Below are 19,925 nucleotides of genomic sequence, written 5' to 3' on the forward strand. Positions count from 1 at the left end.
AGTAGAAAGTAGTGATTTGTTTTTTGTTTTTTTTCAGCCTTTTTCTGTTTATTAAAAAACTCAAATCCAAACTGTGTTAAATTGCATCATGCCTGGATATATTTTAAGCTTAAGAGAAAAACAGCCTTAAGCTAGTGATGGTAAAGGTGTAAAGATTATTAAGAGAGTCCTTATTGTTGGAGCATGAGCGAGTTAATAGATGGAGTTGTTTTCCATGATGTATGTATGTGCATTTGCTGGTAAATCTGAGCGGATATTATTATTTAGCATGGAGACGTCTGTGTGTGAAACAGAAGTGGTTAACTGTCTGCGGGTGTCCCCACCTGCAATAGAAAAGTATCAAGGAAGCATACCTTATTGATGTGGCTGGCTTGTCCTCTCACTCTTGATGAACTTTATTTCCTCGGTTTTGTTCACCACAAGCTAATCTGAACACAGCAAAGACATTGTTTCTTTATTTCCATACATCAACACCACTGACTTAACACACTGTTAAGTTACACACTGCACTCACAGAACTGACTTTTGCACAACCCCAGGTCTCAGTTAAACACAGTAAAGTGGCTCCCTGTATGATTATAAATGCTAAACAGATGACTTTAGGATTTGTAGACTACACACCTATTAGTACCACCAGTCATTGTTCGAGGTGTTGAAAGGCAATGTGTTTCAAACCAGAGCAGATTTGGGGCGAACCCATTTGATCATTTCCAAAGCCTGCCCACGTGGTCACCCTCCATTCTCACATCTGTGCCACAGAAAACTACCTCAGGGGCCCCTGAAACCTTCATCTGCCCCTGGCCCCCCTTTACCCTGACACACACACACACATGAAAACACAGAGTCACTCCTGCTAACCATCACCTTAAGGGGCCCCAGGAGAAAGGTGTGTGAAAAGAAAGACATTTGCTAGTTCACACACAGTGCATGCACTTGCACTAGAGCTAGAAGTGATTGGTGAGAGCACACTGTCTGCTTTGACCTGGTTTACTGGCCGTGTGGACAGCACTAGGATATTGCTTTGTGTGTGTGTGTGTGTGTGAGAGAGAGAGAGAGAGAGAGAGAGAGAGAGAGAGCATGCTCTTTGGCGGACAGGCAGTGCAGCTAAATGTGGAGCCGCTGGCGGGGAGGCTGAGTTTCTGCCAACAGCGGCCCCCTCAACCACAGGAAGCCTCCAGAGCACCCAGAAAAAAGAGAAAAAAAGAAAGAGTGGGAGCAGTGGAGAAAAAGAAAGAGAACACAATAAGTTGGAACATCATGCCTGCCAAAATGGTGACTTTGCAGAGACAGTGTGGGGTGGTGGTGGGGGATGCAGAAAGAAGAACCAACAGTATACTTCTATACAATCTATATAGACATATGCACTGCACAGCTGCAAGAGTTCAGCATTGTTGTAACTAAATGTGTAAAACTAAATGTGTGCAGTGGTTCACTGACCAGGTGATATAGCTCTTCTCTTGCCTTCTGCTTCCTGGCCTGGATGTATAGCAGTATACTGTTGGCATTGACAGCTATTGACAGTCTCACCATGAACAGAGAGGCAAAGCAACAGAGAACAAATGCACAAATTGCAAGGGAGGAGCCTCAGTAGTTCATTGGATGTACAAAGTTTAGTGTACAAACGGGTCTGGTACTTAGAGATACTGGCCAGTAGCAATTAACAGGCCTCCGAAACAATGCAGCCTTATGAAAGCCCTAATTTAATGTCTTAGATTTGGCCAGGAGAAATGAGGAGGCATCCATCTATGTTACATGAGCCTACCAGCACAACCATTGTACAAAACCGGAAATGTGAGGTGGGTGGTTAGACAAGATTACTCTGCCAGGCTGTGGAGTCAGAGAAAAGAAGGGGGTGAAACAGAAAGAGCATAAATGATGGGGAGGGATACAGACAGCAAGCAAAAGTGTTTGCATATGTTCTTTCTAAGTATTTGGTTCAGTTTGAAAATGATCCATGGATCTATAGTATTAATAAGGCTGTACTTTACTAGTCGCTTCTGATTGCTGTAACTCTCCAGTGTAAACACATTCCAATAAACTTTGCAGCTCAGAAAGAAAAACTTTTCTATTTCAGTTGTTCCTTCTCCAAACTTTCTTTGTTCTGTTTATCGATTGTTTCAGACATCCTGGGGAGAAATGCAAAACACTGCATCCTGTCTTCCCTTTTCTGTAACTCTTTCCTCTCCCCCTCCTCATCATTAAAATAGTTACAATGTTACCTTTTGCAGACTGTATGTTCTTCTTTAATTGGCCCAAATGTCCAGCAAATGGAAGCCTTTGGCTCAGCATGCCTGTGGTTTTGCACTCATCTCTCCAATGAAAAGGTAATTTGCAAAATTATGTGATCGAGTAATTAGATAAAATTCAGGCTTCAAATGGTTGCAACCCAACCGAAGCAAAGCCTTGGCGTGGAACAGCAGTATTCAGCTGGCACTTGTAGCTCAGTGCTTCCTCTTATTTGAACACAGAGCTGGAGAATAGAGTGCTCTATTACAGCTTGTAAAAATCCAAACCTCAGTGCGACATAATGTCCTTCTTCCATTTTTTATTACTTGTTTATGTTAGAAGAATAACTGCAAAGCAACATTCTATACCTCCTAATACACTTAGACCCTAAATTAGCACCGAATATGCACAATTCTAGTAACAGTTGTTGCAGTGATTTCTGAGCTGAAACATGCTGTCACCACTGTCAACAGTGCTACATTTTTTTTTTACCAGAACCAGGTGTGAAAAGTGCAATAATTCATCTCTGCAGTGATTCCTTTGGCTCAAGGCTGGAACAGCAGGGGGTAGGTGCTATGCCCTCTTCAGGAAGTTTGAGGGTGAATTTGTTCTCCACAGTTAGAGGTTGAAGATGGGGGTGCAGAGCAGTGGAGTTTTTGTGTCCTGCTCTTGTGATTATTACATTCACTGGGCACAATTACAGATGTTAAGCATATGGCATGCATATGGAATAATATGGGTTTTTTCAAAGGATGGACGACTTCATTTTTGTTTGAAACAACACCGGTTGAGAGTCATTTTGGCACAGAGCAGTGGAACATCAAAAGATGAGTAAATTTTGATTTGCAGTACATGATTATGATCACATTAATTAAATCATGTTACATAGAATTTTATGTAAAAATCATAGTGCATGTGCTATGACTTTCAATTAACTACTGAGTACAAAGCAGGTTTCTGTCTATCATTCTTTTTCAGACTTTGTCTGATAAAACACACAAATTCAAAATATAACCATCAAACTGCATCATGCCTGAATGTTTTGAAGCTAAGCGGTAAACCAACCTAGAGATGCATTACTATAAGAATAATTTGTTGGTGAATGGACTTATTAGTAAATAATGACTTGTGTCAAACACAGAATTCATGTAAAAATCATAGTTCAGGTGCTGCATTTTTTAAATTGTTGTACCAAACTATATATGCTCTTCTGATTACATTACTGGTTATATTATGTTAATCAGTGAATGTTTCACTGACAAGTCTGATCTCTGGAGCAAATTATACTATGCCCCTTGCCACTTGGAATATGGTATGCTTGGTGGTAAGAATGTACTCTATGTCTAAACAGTACTTCTATTGCTTCCATTGTCTTTGCCTATATCTAGACTGCAAATGGGCAAAAAAGTTTGGGCTGCCTGGTCAGAAAGAGGGTAAGCTTAGAGTTCATTCATGTGAGTGGTGTGTTTGGGGACTACTCCCAGTAGCCTCAATAAAAAAAAAACAAAGCAAAAAAGTATTCTGGCCATTTAAGTTCCAGGTTCAACTAGGCCTCAGATGCCATTAGTCATTGATTGTTTGCTGGAGACTGAGGTTGTCAGCAAGCTGGTCACTCATGGCAACCCTAGGCATGCTGTGTGGCCTCTAACCTGGCAGGGAGTCCTTGCAGGAAGCCTTCTTCACCTAGCAGCTTCATCACTTTGTCTGCACTAGACAGCCCTTGGGAGACTTAAATAATTACAGCTTAAAAACCACTGCAAAAATCTATGCCTGAGAAATGGTATAGTGAGTATATACTGTTTTATCATGCATTTCTGATTATTTATTTATTTTATATGAATCTAATGTCCTATGTCTCTGATGAGTTCTTTGTTTAAAAAAATGAGACAATCTTAGCAAATTTTTTAAATATTGCTTCATTCAAATACTGAGGACTAGAATATTAGACATTAGTTTGAATATTACACATTTTGCAGTACTTTATATTGGTTGTGGTTGTGTGGCTTGTGTGATCACATAGATAGATAACTCTCCACAGCTAAGTATATGCACTGCCTTTGAATTATTGCCTTATATTTATTTGCTGTTTCTGATGTGACATCAGATTGCTATTGCCAGATTTGTCAACCCTGCTTCTGTAGAAAAGCATCCACAAGTGGTCTAATACCATCTATCTTAATTTCGACTTTTGCCCTACATGCATGTATGTGTGTGAAGCGATGACTTGAGGCTTATTACTTGAAGTTAATGGCAAAGATGAAGCTGCCAAGTCAATTGGGGCAAGGGCTATCTATAGAACAAGGCTGCACCCCCACCCATCACCCACCTCCTACACCTTGTAATGAAAACATCATCAATTACTCCAATGACGGGCCCCTGGGATGTGGGGCAGGCAACTCTTTGGACCTTGTCTTTGTGGGATGGACTCTCAAGCCATCCCCCATGTCCCCCAGAGAGGGAGAGATCGAGAAAACCACATGTATACATTATTTGCAAGCCTTCTAGGCTGACACTGGTGTGTCTTTTAAAGAATGGGTTGAATTGGCAGACCCTGCATTGGCTGCCAGTGGCCGATGGACGCCTCCTTGTCACTTAGGATGGTGGCTTTTCTCTGGCCATCTGTGCCATGATTGATGAGTGGGACACTGCCGAGGCTTTCTCTTCTCCAACTGCATCCCATACATCAGCTGTGCTTAAATATTAAACATCATTATGCTGAGAAATCGCAATACCATCCTACTCTTCGCTAATCTATTGCCCTTTTTCTGCCTTTCCCCTGTTTCACCAGCATACTGTTACACTTCTCTGTGTGTAACATCCCTCAAAATCAACATAATTTATACAGCCTCTGAACCACTGAGGATTGGCATCAACAGTCATTCCGGTCCCACATTAGCACTTCTCCAAGCCCAACAATTACATAATGTTAAATCACTTTTCATCAATTTGTCATGCAGATCAGGTAGATCACATTTGATCTTGCACTCTTAGTTAACAGCTTCTGATGGTGTCTGCAGTTTTACATTGTTGACTGCTGAGCCTGACTTGGGTTTCATTATCAGAAGTGTGTAAAGAGTTAGCTTGCCAAGGAGGAGCAGCCAATGGCATTTGTGTGTGATTGCAGTAACCTCAACTGGCATCTTCTTAGTGTAACAAGCAGGCCAGGTTGCTGACCACAGTGGCTTGCTTTTCATGCTGGTAAGTTCTGGTTTCCATGCAGGACTCAATGAAAGGCCTAGTCATCACAGGCTCTCAAAGAGTGGTTCTGGTGTAGTTCCCTGCCGCAGCTTTGCTTCTCACTGGGGCCAGCATAGTACATCCTGCTGAGACAGCAAGTACAAGTCCTGAGGCCTGCCATGTTCCATCTGTCTGTGTGCTGTGATTTTAATGCAAGATATATCAAGCACTGCACAGTATTTCATGTTCTCATTGAGGCTTATGAGGTATTGGCAATGAGATTTTGGGAAGTGCTTGAGTCCATCAGGGCAGATGAGTGCATCTGGAGGGAAACATTTGAACAGCATAAAAAGGCTTTAGTATCTTGAGTTAAATGAACAAAAAACTTTGTAGTGAGAGATCACTACTGATTTGTCAGAATCGGGTGTTTGATTAAGTTCTTTTGTTGAAGCTAGTTTAGATGATCTACTTTTGTGTTTGTCCAGTTTATGTAGCAATCTGCATGGCTTGGGGATATTTCTGACTGTAGTCAGCAGCTCAATAAATTTTACTTACAATGGCTCCAGCTCCCAGTCCCAGCCCTAGAGCAGAACTCCACCAGATACACTCCTTCCAGTGTGCAGGTCTGTGTCTGATTATATGGCAGCAGAGTTACTCTGTTTGATAAATTAGTTTATCAGTTCAGTTCTTCCTCTTTATAATATGAGTCATGCATGTTGCACTTAAATTAGAAGTTTTATCCTGATTATTCTAGCTCTATCTAAGATCTGGCAGATAATGAGGTTTGACTGTTCATGCCAGTGCAATAAGAGATGCATGGCTGTATGGGCACTGCATTTAGAGTACCTGCTGATCCTTGTAATTCCTGTGGAGATTCAGTAAGCATAAAAAATAGCAGGAAATATGTGTGTGTGTGTTAGAAAGAATGGAATAAGCCATCTTCTCTGTGCTAACAGTGAAGTGTTTTTGTGGTCATGGCTGAGGTATTGCACATAGTCAAGGAAGTGTTCCCTTGTTTGTTAGAACAGATTAATTCACTGATTTTTAAATACTGTGCTATGATGGGGAAGGTCTTTCTGTGGCAAATAGAAATAATGAGAAAGGGAGACTTGGAGAGGTATGACTCTTAATGTTAACCATCACCCACCATGTATTTGTTTTTTCAATTTCTCCTTGCTTGGAATGGGTATACGGGAGCAACTGTAAAATGCCCTTACCTAGTTCTAAATCCTCTTCAACTGTGACCAGGTTTACCCTCCCCAGCAGCCTCTCCCATGAACATTAATTAAAACAGTGAGGGCACTAGGGTAATTATGATAATAATATAATAGTATAGCATGAGTTATTAGAATTCAGGTTCAAACCTCCTTGTTCAAATATGCTTCCTTTTAGTATCAAGTTCCTGTGCTGTTATTTAAAAGATAATTTCCTCGAAAGTACAGACACATGAATGGTCAAAAGAGCAATATAGTAACACAATTCTATTCCCATTTAATGTACTGCGAGTTTCCATACGATGAGAGAATCTCAGCTTGATTTTGGCTGAAAGAGCAGAGGACAAGAGCAGTTGCTGTGTAACCGACTGCCTTTGTAGACACTGGTAGCTGTTTGCATTTCACTCTCTGGCCTCTTGATAATTTCCCAAACAACAATTTGTTTTCTTTGGCATAAGAGGAGACAGACCTAGCTGGTGCAGCTTTTCATTCTCACACAAAATATTTAGTGGTTTATTCTCTCTCAGAAGAGTGTTTGGGCAGCAATGTGTGGCACTGGACTGCTGATGGTTATACCTACCTGGTTTGACATCTCCTGCTGAGTGCCTTCCAGCTGCAGTTTGGCATGTCACATGACCTCCCTTGTATGCTTTTCAATGTTCCCCCTACTCAAATGGGCTGTAATTACCAGCTTAAAGAGGTTTAGTGGTCCAGTAAACTACGTAATCACCCCCACCCCCACACGCCTGAATTAACCCTGAGTCATCAGCTGCAGTTCAGCAAACTCTCAGAAAACCTAAAACATGTGTGACCCTATCATATTACCCTGTTATTGTGAAGCAACAGGTGTGTGGTAACATGTATCACCATTTAAACATGTAATATGTGGCTTCCTAGACTCATCACTGAATTGTGTAATGAGAGTGAAGAACTGGTTCAGCAACCACTATTGTTTGAATTTCTGTCAGGTCAGTGATAGCCTTTGTCCATCACCACCTGTCTTTATATACCAAATGCTCCAGCTACACAAAAATGTGACTGGGCAAATTTGATCAAGAACAATTCAACATATAACATAAGACCCATATGCACAGTGCAATCAAAGAAGTACCATCATAGTGTAAATATGAGCTGCACTAAAAATGCACAGCAAAGATTACTGCAAACAATTGGTAGTTCATATAGCAGAGAATACTTACTGAGTATTTATTGGACATAATTCACACCTGTGTGTATGTGAATGCCAGTGGTAGAATTCTCATAGCTACTGATCATGCAAAATATACATCAGTGCTGCAATATGTAAAGCCATTCAAATGCGTCCACCTATGCCTCCAAATGAAGTGGTCCTCTGCTCTTTTCATGCCCTAAAATTTTGTTAATCTCTACCCACCAAACTTTGCATGTTATTCTATGGATCATTACTGCAGGTATGGATTTAATGATGTAGCATCTCATCCAGCTACAGAAGCCTTAGTGGTTTACTTTGAATATGATCTGTAATCCAGACCATTTCCCTGCATTAATTGTAGACACATTTTTGCTAAGTGCAGCCAAATCAAGTGGATTTGTCCCGACCCATAGGCACTGCAGTACACCCTCACCCCTAAACAAACAAAAGATGTTTTTAGCATGGAGCGACTAATTAGAGTGCTAAAGACGAGTTTTTGACGCATTTCCTTTTTTTTTCTTCTCCAGGACAAATTCAATGACAAAAAGAGCTTCTATTGGGTGAAATTTCTTCAGCTTTTCCTGTTGTAGAATAAGTCTTTCTAAATACAGGGGCTGTGAATTATTCATGTGCTGGCTTTTTGTTCGTTTAGTTGGTTGTGAACTTCACATCACTGCCCTATGAAAAAGGTTCTGCAGAATTCTCAACCACTATAAGCCAGTCAGTGGGCCACTGAAACCCTGGCCTCCAGTTGTTTTCCGAATGTGAGAGATTCTTCTGGCACTCCCCCACAAAATTCGACCACACATTCGCATATGCATACATTTTTGTTATTTTGTTATTCATACTAGGATCTTGGGATGAGAGGGGGTTTGCAAAAGCTTTGTGCTGTTATTTTCTTTCCCCTTACTTTCTCTCTCTGTTGCTCTCTCATTCTCCCACCTTCAAAGCCTGTTTTGTTGCTCTCTAACGAGGGCCAGTGCTGCAAATTTATGCCACCTACACAAAAAAGGAATTTGCTGTGGCTTTTGTCACTGAGAGTAACTTCTTTAGAAACTGCATATCCCATTTGATATCGAAAGAGAAGATTCATGGTGCCATTCAATGCTGTCTCCATGACTAAGGCAACTATAACCACTCAATTCTACCGTGGAAACAGTGAACGTGTATGCAGATGTTGGAGGTAATCTGGGAGCTTGTGGGCCTGGCAAGCTCAACATTAACACTGGCTGAGCTACTGGCAGAGGAACAGTAAAATTCGGCCCAAAATCTGTTTATTCAAGAGCCCATGGAGAGAGGTGGAAGACTATTCCTTTTCCGAGCAAGGGAGAGCCTCTGAGATGGGCTGTTGATGTGATACTCTGAGGACACCTCCGCCAAAAAGGCCCCCGGATGCAGCCCCAGGCATTCCTGAGGGGCAGCTCAGTTTCCATGGGGATTAGGTCCATCGAATACATAGGTGAGACAGCAGAATAGATCCAACTGAAAAAGACCCATACACCTGAAAAGAGTTCCCTAGTGATTTTGGTTGTGTAGAAACTGCCTGACAGGAAAACAATACTGCAGTGCCTGCTATGCAGTTTTCTTGGCAGAGCAGACAGTCGGTTAGGACTAGACACTGTCTCTGGGAACACCCACTGGTAACAAGCTTAGTTTTCTTAAGCATGGAGATATTAGCTTAGTTTCCTCCAGCTATGATTTAAGAATTGCACCTCTTGCCCTGTATTCTGCTCTCTTGGGGTATCATAAGCCACAATTTCAGCACATGCTCTATATTATAAAGTTCTGTAAATGCCATCTTGTGCAGAAAGCCCCCTTATTCTTAATCACACAAAAGAGGAGAAATGTTGCTTATAGGTAACTTAAAAATGATAATAACTCTAATATAATGTATAATGAAGATCAATCAGAGTTCGGGGATGAGCTGGATGGTTTGTGACTAATTGTAATTAACTGCATAGATAGGACACAAAAAGTGATGTCCTCCATCAGCTCTAGGGAGGATGTGTTCATTCCACCCGGCTCAGCCAATGCCAAATGTTGGTTAATGAATAGATATCTTCAAGACTCAGGCTTGAGCTGGAGGAGAACATTAGTTGAAGGAAAATCACAAAGATAAAAGCAACTAATGAAATGAATCTCCAAACTTATTCCAAACTGCAGGATTGCTTTGGTGGTGTGTAACAATGAACTGTTGGAGCTGGTCCTAGATATCCCTTCTCATTGAAGCACCCATAACTATGCCTGACTTTTTCCAGAGAAAAACATGCAACAGTTTACGATACACCACTTTCAAGTAGCACCAGCTCTCTTATTAGTATTATTTTACTGACTCTAAAATCTAACCAAAGTACAAGTAATTTATTCCTCCGGCAGTGCTACCCCCTATATTCAGCAACCTAATCTTGAGTCATTTTGGGTAAGGGGATTTCTCTGTGGGTAAGGCGCAGGATGGGGATGAGCAGGCAGCATGGGTTATGTCTGTACTGTATGTAGAACTGCAGCCTGCTGTTCACAAAGAGAGGAGGGGTTAGTCTCTGTCTCTTATCTCTCTGATAGAGCTTGGACTCAACACTTGGAGCTTCGAAGAGGCCACAGAGGAAACAGGCTTTGAGAGTTTTACTGGTGCTCTAATACACTCTTTCTCTCTTTCTGATAAGATTCATGACGGTACAAAAATGCACAGGGAGGACACAGCTCTCCTGGCATGCATGGCTGCAGACAGGCTGGAAATTCTGATGAAAGGAGTAGTATATTTGGACAAGACATATCATTAAGATAGGCAGAAAAAAAGGCAGGGAGGATGAGTTCGATATTTTCCATCTGTTCTTCAAATGCTGTTTTAGTATTTTTTTGCAATGAAAAAAGAAAGACATAGCAGCCAAGCTTAAGAAAATTACCCAGACCAGCATGACTAGTGGATTCAAAATATCCAGCCTTTTTTTTTATCTACACTAGAGTACACATACACATAGTCTCTATAAGAACATATTTACATATTTTTAACATGGATACATATATATATATACTATATTGCCAAAAGTATTCACTCACCTGCCTTGACTCGCATATGAACTTAAGTGACATCCCATTCCTAATCCATAGGGTTCAATATGATGTCGGTCCACCCTTTGCAGCTATAACAGCTTCAACTCTTCTGGGAAGGCTGTCCACAAGGTTTAGGAGTGTGTTTATGGGAATTTTTGACCATTCTTCCAGAAGCGCATTTGTGAGGTCACACACTGATGTAGGACGAGAAGGCCTGGCCCTCAGTCTCCGCTCTAATTCATCCCAAAGGTGTTCTATCGGGTTGAGGTCAGTACTCTGTGCAGGCTAGTCAAGTTCATCCACACCAGACTCTGTCATCCATGTCTTTATGGACCTTGCTTTGTGCACTGGTGCACAGTCATGTTGGAAGAGGAAGGGGCCAGCTCCAAACTGTTCCCACAAAGTTGGGAGCATGGAATTGTCCAAAATGTCTTGGTATGCTGAAGCATTCAGAGTTCCTTTCACTGGAACTAAGGGGCCAAGCCCAGCTCCTGAAAAACAACCCCACACCATAATCCCCCCTCCACCAAACTTTACACTTGGTACAATGCAGTCAGACAAGTACCGTTCTCCTGGCAACCGCCAAACCCAGACTCGTCCATCAGATTGCCAGATGGAGAAGCGTGATTCGTCACTCCAGAGAACGCGTCTCCACTGCTCTAGAGTCCAGTGGCGGCGTGCTTTACACCACTGCATCCGATGCTTTGCATTGCACTTGGTGATGTATGGCTTGGATGCAGCTGCTCGGCCATGGAAACCCATTACATGAAGCTCTCTGCGCACTGTTCTTGAGCTAATCTGAAGGCCACATGAAGTTTGGAGGTCTGTAGCGATTGACTCTGCAGAAAGTTGGCGACCTCTTCACACTATGCGCCTCAGCATCCGCTGACCCCACTCCGTCAGTTTACGTGGCCTACCACTTCGTGGCTGAGTTGCTGTCGTTCCCAAACACTTCCACGTTCTTATAATACAGCTGACAGTTGACTGTGGAATATTTAGGAGCGAGGAAATTTCACGACTGGATTTGTTGCACAGGTGGCATCCTATCACAGTTCCACGCTGGAATTCACTGAGCTCCTGAGAGCGACCCATTCTTTCACAAATGTTTGTAAAAACAGTCTGCATGCCTAGGTGCTTGATTTTATACACCTGTGGCCATGGAAGTGATTGGAACACCTGATTCTGATTATTTGGATGGGTGATCGAATACTTTTGGCAATATAGTGTATATATATATATATATATATATATATATATATATATATATATATATATATATATATACTGTACAGATATTTCTTTCAATATGAACTACATCTTCCTAACCAGAACTGTAACCTGCTCAGCTTATTAATTAAATTTTGGATATGCTGCTATTGTTGCCTTAAAGCTCCAGTTTGATCCTGAGGATGGTTTAGTAGCTCTGCAGAGTAGCATGATGTATCCATGTGGTTGTGTAGTACTTCTCCTTGTTCTCTGTGTTCTCTGATTTCCATCCACCTCCCAAAAACTTGCCAGTAGGTGAACTGGCTATGCTAAATTTATGCTAAGGTGTGAAGGGCATGCATGATTTCTTTAATCTCTTGATCATGTAAAAATCCAGATACAAATAAATAGTATTTAAATACTTTTTTCCTGGGCTTAAAGATCTTACTTTGAGATATTGGAATATGCCAGTGGGCAGTGGTCATGAAGTCAAATGTGTGAGCAGTAGCAACTGTGAATGGACAGGGAGATACTGTCAAAACAAGTGTTAAGCAATATAGGAAGAATAGGTAATCGGGTCCTAATGAGCAATGTTATTGAACTGTGTAATATGTACCTCCCACCCCTCAACCTCATTCTCTCTGAACCTCCTTTTTCGACTGGAAGCAGTAGTTTTCTTGGAGACACAAAAATGTAAAGCACTTGTTAATCTGTAGGTGGGAGTTCAGTTAAGGAAACAAAATCGTTTACTAGAGGTACTGTTTTAATGGTTATTTTATCAAAGTATCTCAGTACCTATGAATATGTTCTGAATGTTTCTATTGGTGTTAACAGAGTAAATGACATAATATTACCACATATATGGAGACTATAATGGAGGTATAAGCATTACCTAGGCAAGTACAATAAAGCCAAAAAGCAGATAACCTACCTAAAATTCACCAACTACAGCTCCTTAGAATCCTACAGAGTTGGCCAGCATGACATGTCAGAATTTCACTCCAGCAATTATTGCCTAGGGTTAGTATTGGTATTAACAGTCTGATGACAGTGAGATATTGAGATGAATCAAAGGCTCCCCAGAAGGCAGCGTGTCGTCTCTCAGTCTACAATCTGGTCCATCCAGAGCCATCTCTGGGGTAGGAGTGCGTGTGGGCCAGCCAGCTGTAGAACAGGCCACGTTTGTGTTGTCTTGTAGCCTCTGGCGTGGCTTTTCCTGATCTCAGTCACAAGGCCTATGTTCCCATGGCTGTCCCACAGCCTACAATATGTTTCATGCAAATTCTCTCCCACATTGTGACGCTCTCAATTTTTCAACAAATCCCAGTTTATATGGTAATGCTACATAAAATGAAATAATGAGATTTCTGGGATATTGGGGCCATTAGATTGTTGTCTGAAAGTCAAAACTTCAGGTTTTCAGGTGACTGTGGGAATAGTCTGCCCAACACAGAGCTTGGGTTAGATAGAATTAACCAGGATATAAACATAACTCTTGCTTCAAATGTGGCTCGGCAATGTTGCAATTATAAATATCTGCATTAAATTAGCCACAGTTTGTTCCAATTACCTACAATCAGATCACATGGAGATGACTGAGCAATATGAAAACAGCCCCCACCCCTTCTCAGGGAAAATCACAGTAAACAAGCATGCATAAAGTAAAATAAAATTAAATTCTAATTTAATGTTCCATTCAAAGCCTAATTATTTTTTTCTGCTTTTTGACTATTTGCAGGGCACTCTTGAGTGCATTTTTGGGCTAGAGACTTCAGGTTTGGTTGATGAGTCCACAACTTCTGGCCCAGTTTAAGCACTTGATATTGTTTAGTCCATGGCAAGCTCAGGTATTATTAATGGGTTTAGAGACGCTGATCTAATAGTGAACTCGTTCTGCAACATACTGTTCTAAGAGTAGGGGTATTCAAGTCAAGTCAAGAAGCTTTTATTGTCATTTCAACCATATATAGCTGACGCAGTACACAGTGAAAGGAAACAATATTTCTCCAGAACCTTGGTGCTACATAAAACAACACATAGCTAAGGACTAAAATTTAGTTGTCCTAGCCATATAAAGGGCTAACCCTGGCATTGTGTGCAACCTAGTGCAAATAGTGCAAGACAAAAAAACAGTGCAAACAGACAAAACAAAATAGTACAGGACAGATACACAAAATACACAATAGAGTGACCAGTATACATTATGTATAATATGTTATATAACTAAGGAATGAAGAACACATGAATTTTCAAGTGATGAAAGAGCAGTTCCTCTCCCTGTCTCTGTATCATAACTGTGCTGTGGACACCATTCTCTCTTGACTTCTCTTAGCATTTTAAAGGCCCTACAGAGATTGTCTTATATCACTTGTTTAATGAGATGTGGTGGTTCCTTAATTTTTTCACAGATTTCATCTTGTTAATTCCCACCCACTTTTTTTTTAAGTTTCCTTTTAATATGATATCCACCAAGCTGCTGCCCATGCAGTGTCACGGTGCCACATAATGCACTTGAAGGAAATCTCTATCTGCCATATTGTACATGCATGAGCACACAGATGTCTGTGACTGGCTAATGTAGCTGTGACAGGGTGAGAATATGCCATCCCTATGCCACACATAGCAGTGGTATCCCCGGGACTCAACTGCTGTCAACTGTTAATAAAGGACAAGACTGATTATATAAGGACAGCTGGCAGATCATACCTGGCATAGATACAAGTGTTGTTGATGCTACTGAAACAGTGAGAAATGGATAACCTCTATTCCATGGTTGAAGATTTGTTTGTGATATTCTGTATTCATGGTAGCACAGCCAAAGGGAGGTGCACTAATATAAATTAGAGTGAGATTTTACAGCATGGCACTCCTAATTAATGTTTTTGTTTCTACACTTCACTAAACTTTATAATTGGCTTGTCTTTTTCACTGCCCTTAATTACATTATTTCATATTCATTTAATGGTTCTAAGATAGAGGCACCTTGCTTTCTTGCACTAATTAACAACAGCTTTGCCACTTTTTGCTCTCGAATTTGTGAGCTACATCTCTTCTCACATTAATTAATTGATTTATTTACACACTCTGCTTTGTATGTGTTTTTGCAGCACCCCTACCCCTCAGAAGAACAGAAAAAACAGCTGGCCCAAGACACTGGCCTTACCATATTGCAAGTGAATAACTGGTAAGTGAATTGCACTTTTTGTATTTATATTCAAACAATAGCCTTGCCTCTGGCAGTGTCTAATTATTTGAATTATTACCCCAAAGCCTGACTTCCTTTCCCCTTTGTACCTCATCTGCCTTAACATCAATCCAGCCAATAGAATAGTTCTAGGATATCTCAAGAGACAACGCCTCAGTGTTCTGAGTGTGAACCGAATATTATTCCCCTGAGAAGTGAGCCTTGCATGTCTCTTAAAATCCTCTTCTAAAAACTAGCCTGTACTGCACATCCTTTGATTCCTAGGTTCCCAATGCTGGAGCCCTAATATCATCCTGATTTCATCCTGGGTTGCATTTCATTGGAGATGGTCATCAGCAAGTACTTACCATTATTAGCCATGTCTAACGAATTGCCCAAGAGAGGTGGGATAGGCCACTGAAACCAAGTCCAGACTGGCACTTTTGATTGCAGTCTTGCCACACATTTATTTTCCACAAGGTTGCCAGGTCACAAGATAAGAAATCCCACCCAGGCTGTGTGAAAGCTTTTATTACATATTCTATAATTCTAAGAGATTAAAATGCTCTAATCGGTTTTGTTTAAAAAAAATTGGCCTGGATGTAGGCAGAGCCTGTGTTTAATATATCCTCTTTGGATGTGGACCTCAGCCTAGACTGGAAATATGGGAGACATATTAGAGCCCATTATGGCAAATGTAATTTCTGACAACATAATCCGTGCCATTGTTCAATTTGGTGCCTTGGAGACAACGTTCTCATCATATATGCCTTCAGAGGATTCATTTTCACAAATCAAGTATTGGTGATGCACAGTCTAAATAACACCAGGGAATATTGTTGAGGTTATCAATTTATGCGACCTTACAGGAACCCATGGGATATTATTTGGCCAGATTATGCCCTGGAACACTTGTTGTCAAATGACTATGTTCCTCATTTAACCAGTTCTTATATGCCAGGGCTAATAGTGGAATTGTATCAGTAAAAACAAGCAGCTCATGTATGTGTGTTATTGTATCACATTTGTGTTATTAATTATGAGTTGAGGGTGGTTAAATCCTAAGGTTTAATGTTAAACCCTCCATTCTGAGATTTTTGTGCCCCACACACAATGTGTTATACACTGTGTGTGTGTGTGTGCATGTGTGTGTGTGTTTTAGTGTGCTTATATGTATCTAAGGGAACTGGGGAAACATGGAAAGGAACTTAGGACAAAGAGAGGGAGGGAGTGAGAAGGAAGGAGAGATAGATATACACACACTCCATGGGGTAGTATGCGGGATCTGTAGCTCCATAGGCCTGTTGTGCTTGGTAGGAAGCTCACCATTGGGCGTCTCCATGGCAACCCCTGGTGATGTTACCTCCTGACCCACTGATTTTAAAGGCAACATCCTGTGCTGGGATTCTATTTATCAGGCAAGTCAAAACACAGGGCCAGCACAGTGTTGAGCAGTCCAAGAGTGATGAAATTCATCAAACGGAGCAAGCAACAGCAGCCACTCAGATTAAACCAACACAGATTAAACCAACATTATCTCCCTTTAAAAACATGCACATTTTATTCACTTATTTTTCAGTGTGACTCATTTGAAAATATTTAGATAATTTATGTGCATTCAGTGCTATCCTTATATTCACATTAATTTGTGACTATGTGGGGAATAAGAAGAGATCAGCTATGCTGCATTAGATGTGTTAACACACATGTAGTTGTTCATTATTGATGAGGGCCCTGAGTATCGACAAGCTGGGAATTAAATAAAAATGCTAAAGCAGCAGAGGGTGTTCACTCAGGAATCAGTGGTTCAAACATGACTTTTGGGGTGATTTTAAAGTCGATATTTAAATTTGAAAAGTAGCTGCTCACACAAAGACACTCTAGATGTAAAAGTGCATGGGAAAAATCTGAATACAAAAAACACATAGATCACACACATGGAAAAGATGCACACTGAGTTATGCTCACATGAGCACTGAAACAGAAACACATGCGTGAGCACACAATGTTAAGCTGAAACAGGCAAGCAGTGGGTGGAGAATGTGGATTGACTGCAAGATCTATTTTTGGCAACTGTGCTCAGGTTGATTTACTGAGATACTGTGTTGTGTTACAGAAAGTACAGTGAAAAAACCTGTAGATCCACTACAGTTACAAGAGAGAAAGGGAAAAATAGGAAAAGAAGAATAGACGGAGAGAGAAGAAAAAGGACTTTTAGTCTCTGATCTTTTAGTCAGAGCAAGTATGTGTTCTCAGAATGCTCCATAAAGAGCGCTGATGTGAAATCAATGGGTGGGTCATCGGGTTTCGCATGTCCAGTCCTCCCTTCCTGGCGGAATTTAATAATGCCCTTAAAGATGGTGTTTAAACCTCAGGGATGGATTGTTTTGTCAATAAGACGGCTTTTATGAAAGTCTTAAAAGCATGGCGAGAAGTGTGGCGGCGCTACTTTAGAGAAATAGCGTCCTGGGATCCGGTTTCTATGCCTGAGAGAATGAGAGAGAGAGAGAGAGAGAGAGAGAGAGAGATGATTGGCATGCTTCACCTTGCTAACAGCCAGGCCTGTTCATGATAAAAGCAGTTGAAACTTGTTCAGTGTAAGCTATAGCTGATTGCTCCATGCTCAGAATGTGTATGCTTTGGCAGTCCTCTTTAGCCTTGGAGGGAAAACATAACCTCTGACCTATTGTGCATTTCTAATAAATGTTTAATGGTTGTTTATGTCACTTCAGAGTTTTTGGGTGATTCTAGATTTGGTGTTTTAACACGATAGACACTGATTGTATGCTCATTTCATGTATGTGACCCATAAGAGTATTTACAGGGCTGTGAATAAAGAGTGTGTGTGTGTGTGTGTGTGGGGTGGGGGTTGTGTTCTATGTGCATGCCCTAAAGCAGATTTCACAGCTCAACCTGAGGTCACCCTGCTAAACCGTATTTACCCCTTCTCACAACATAAACACACTGCCAGACACCTCTTCTCCTGCTTTGCCCCATGAACTGCATGAACTTCAGCCAGCATAAATTGATGAGGCTCTGTATTTTTATTGTTTGTCCTTCTCTGCATTTGGGCTCAGTCAGTTCTTGAGTGTTTGCTAACAATTGTGCCATACTGGAATTTCTGCACTTGCTCAGACCTGATCTCTATCTGCATTATGTCAACAACAGACAAGTTAGAGTGGTTCTCTGTGTATGAGATTGTGTTTGTGTGTTTGGGTGGACATATTTGTGTATACAGTGTGGTACTAGGGGGTGTTGAGGTTATGTGTGCAATGTTGCTGTTACTTTGTTTCTGAGCTTGGGAGTGTACTGTATGTGGCTGTGTGTGTGTGTGTGTATTTGAACAGAGTCTGTGAACCATCCAATGGCACAGCCAACATTTTCCATCAATTCTCTCTATCTCTGTTTATCTCTTTCTTGTGGTGGAATCTACATATGGTAGTTTGAGGGTAGATATGCAGTGCCAGGTTTGAAAACATTGACTTGGTTTTTACTTCTGTTCTTGTGTCCAGACCAAACATTGCCAAAGAGTGCACTTTTAAGAAATTATCAAAAGAATGCAAATTCATTTTCATTAAAGATATAAATTATAGTAATAATAGCAGAATTATCAAAACCTTGGCACTGACCATACTCTGTTGTGTAGTCTGTATTATTTGATCATTTTCAGAGAGGTCTAAATTACTAAAAGATTATAATAAATGTGCATAAATGAGTACTATCAGTTTACATATTTTATGCGGCTGCTAGCTTACAGACTGGTCACTTGAGTCTATTGCCGGGGTGAGCGCGAGAGGTGGCAGTGCTAAAGGACCTGATGGAAACCATGAGGCGAGAGGCATAAAACATGCTATTTAGCCATATCTTCTACCTCACACTCAGTTGCAATGAGCTGTGTTTGCTACCACACACTGGTGCCAGCATATATTGCAGCACTCTGTGTCTTTATTGTCCAGACAGAGAAAACAAGCTCCTTGTACCAACTGCTCAGAGGACTCCAAAGCCAAAGATGAATAAATGAAGCACAGAATCTTAACTTAAATATGTGGAGTGAGATGAGATACTCTCTCTCTCTCTCTCTCTCTCTCTCTCTCTCTCTGTCTCTCTCTCTAGGCTGGGGTGTGAGAGCAAACAGAACACAAGCTGCCAAAAATGACCTAATTTTTCCCAGCTCCAAGGGAGTGCAAGACCCTCTCTCTCTCTCTCTCTCTCTCTCTCTCTCTCTCTCTCTCTCTACCTACCTATCTAAATAGCAACCATGCAACAGCTTTTTTTAATAGCTCAGCACACTAATAGCAAGCTTCATATATCCCAATAAGTGAGCCTGCTTCTGAAATGAAAGCTAAGCATTCCTGACTACACCCCTCAGCCACACTATCAGTTTGCCTATGTGCCTCTCTATCTCTCACCTTCTCTTTCTCTCTTTCCATCTCCCTGACCAGCCATGTGTTTATAAAGTGAGTCCCAGGGGCCCTAGTCAGCAACCCCTATGCCATAAAAGCCAACTTCACAGCTGTTAATGGAAAGGTTTTAACTCTGTTTGGTGAGAGGAGTTGGGCCATTGCAGCATGTAGGGGAGGATGGAGAGAACAGAGGGGGTAGTTGGTGAAGTAATAGCAACCTAGCCACATGGGCGCTGGAGGATTAGGCTGACATCTTCCCTGAAAGCCCCTTCTGCATCAGTACTGTTTTCTTTGGG

At 41.2% G+C, this 19,925-nt stretch overlaps 1 protein-coding gene and 1 long non-coding RNA gene across 3 annotated transcripts in view; both read left to right on the forward strand.

The window, feature by feature from the left end:
• meis1b (Meis homeobox 1 b) overlaps positions 1-19,925 on the forward strand; it is a 52,897-nt gene that overhangs the window by 23,797 nt on the left and 9,175 nt on the right. For both annotated transcript variants that reach the window (XR_009203544.1, XM_058379078.1), the window contains exon 9: positions 15,150-15,226. Coding sequence is in view for 1 of the 2 variants with exons in the window: in XM_058379078.1 (XP_058235061.1) it covers positions 15,150-15,226 (77 nt within the window). In the remaining variant the exon portion in view is untranslated. The remainder of the gene's footprint in view (positions 1-15,149; positions 15,227-19,925) is intronic.
• LOC131345907 (uncharacterized) lies at positions 15-15,143 on the forward strand. The gene is made up of 3 exons (XR_009203546.1): positions 15-2,324; positions 2,722-2,792; positions 2,978-15,143. It is a non-coding gene; the product is annotated as an uncharacterized LOC131345907 (long non-coding RNA).

The sequence above is a fragment of the Hemibagrus wyckioides genome, linkage group LG03 (assembly GCF_019097595.1).
Source record: "Hemibagrus wyckioides isolate EC202008001 linkage group LG03, SWU_Hwy_1.0, whole genome shotgun sequence".
NCBI classification, from domain to species: domain Eukaryota; kingdom Metazoa; phylum Chordata; class Actinopteri; order Siluriformes; family Bagridae; genus Hemibagrus; species Hemibagrus wyckioides.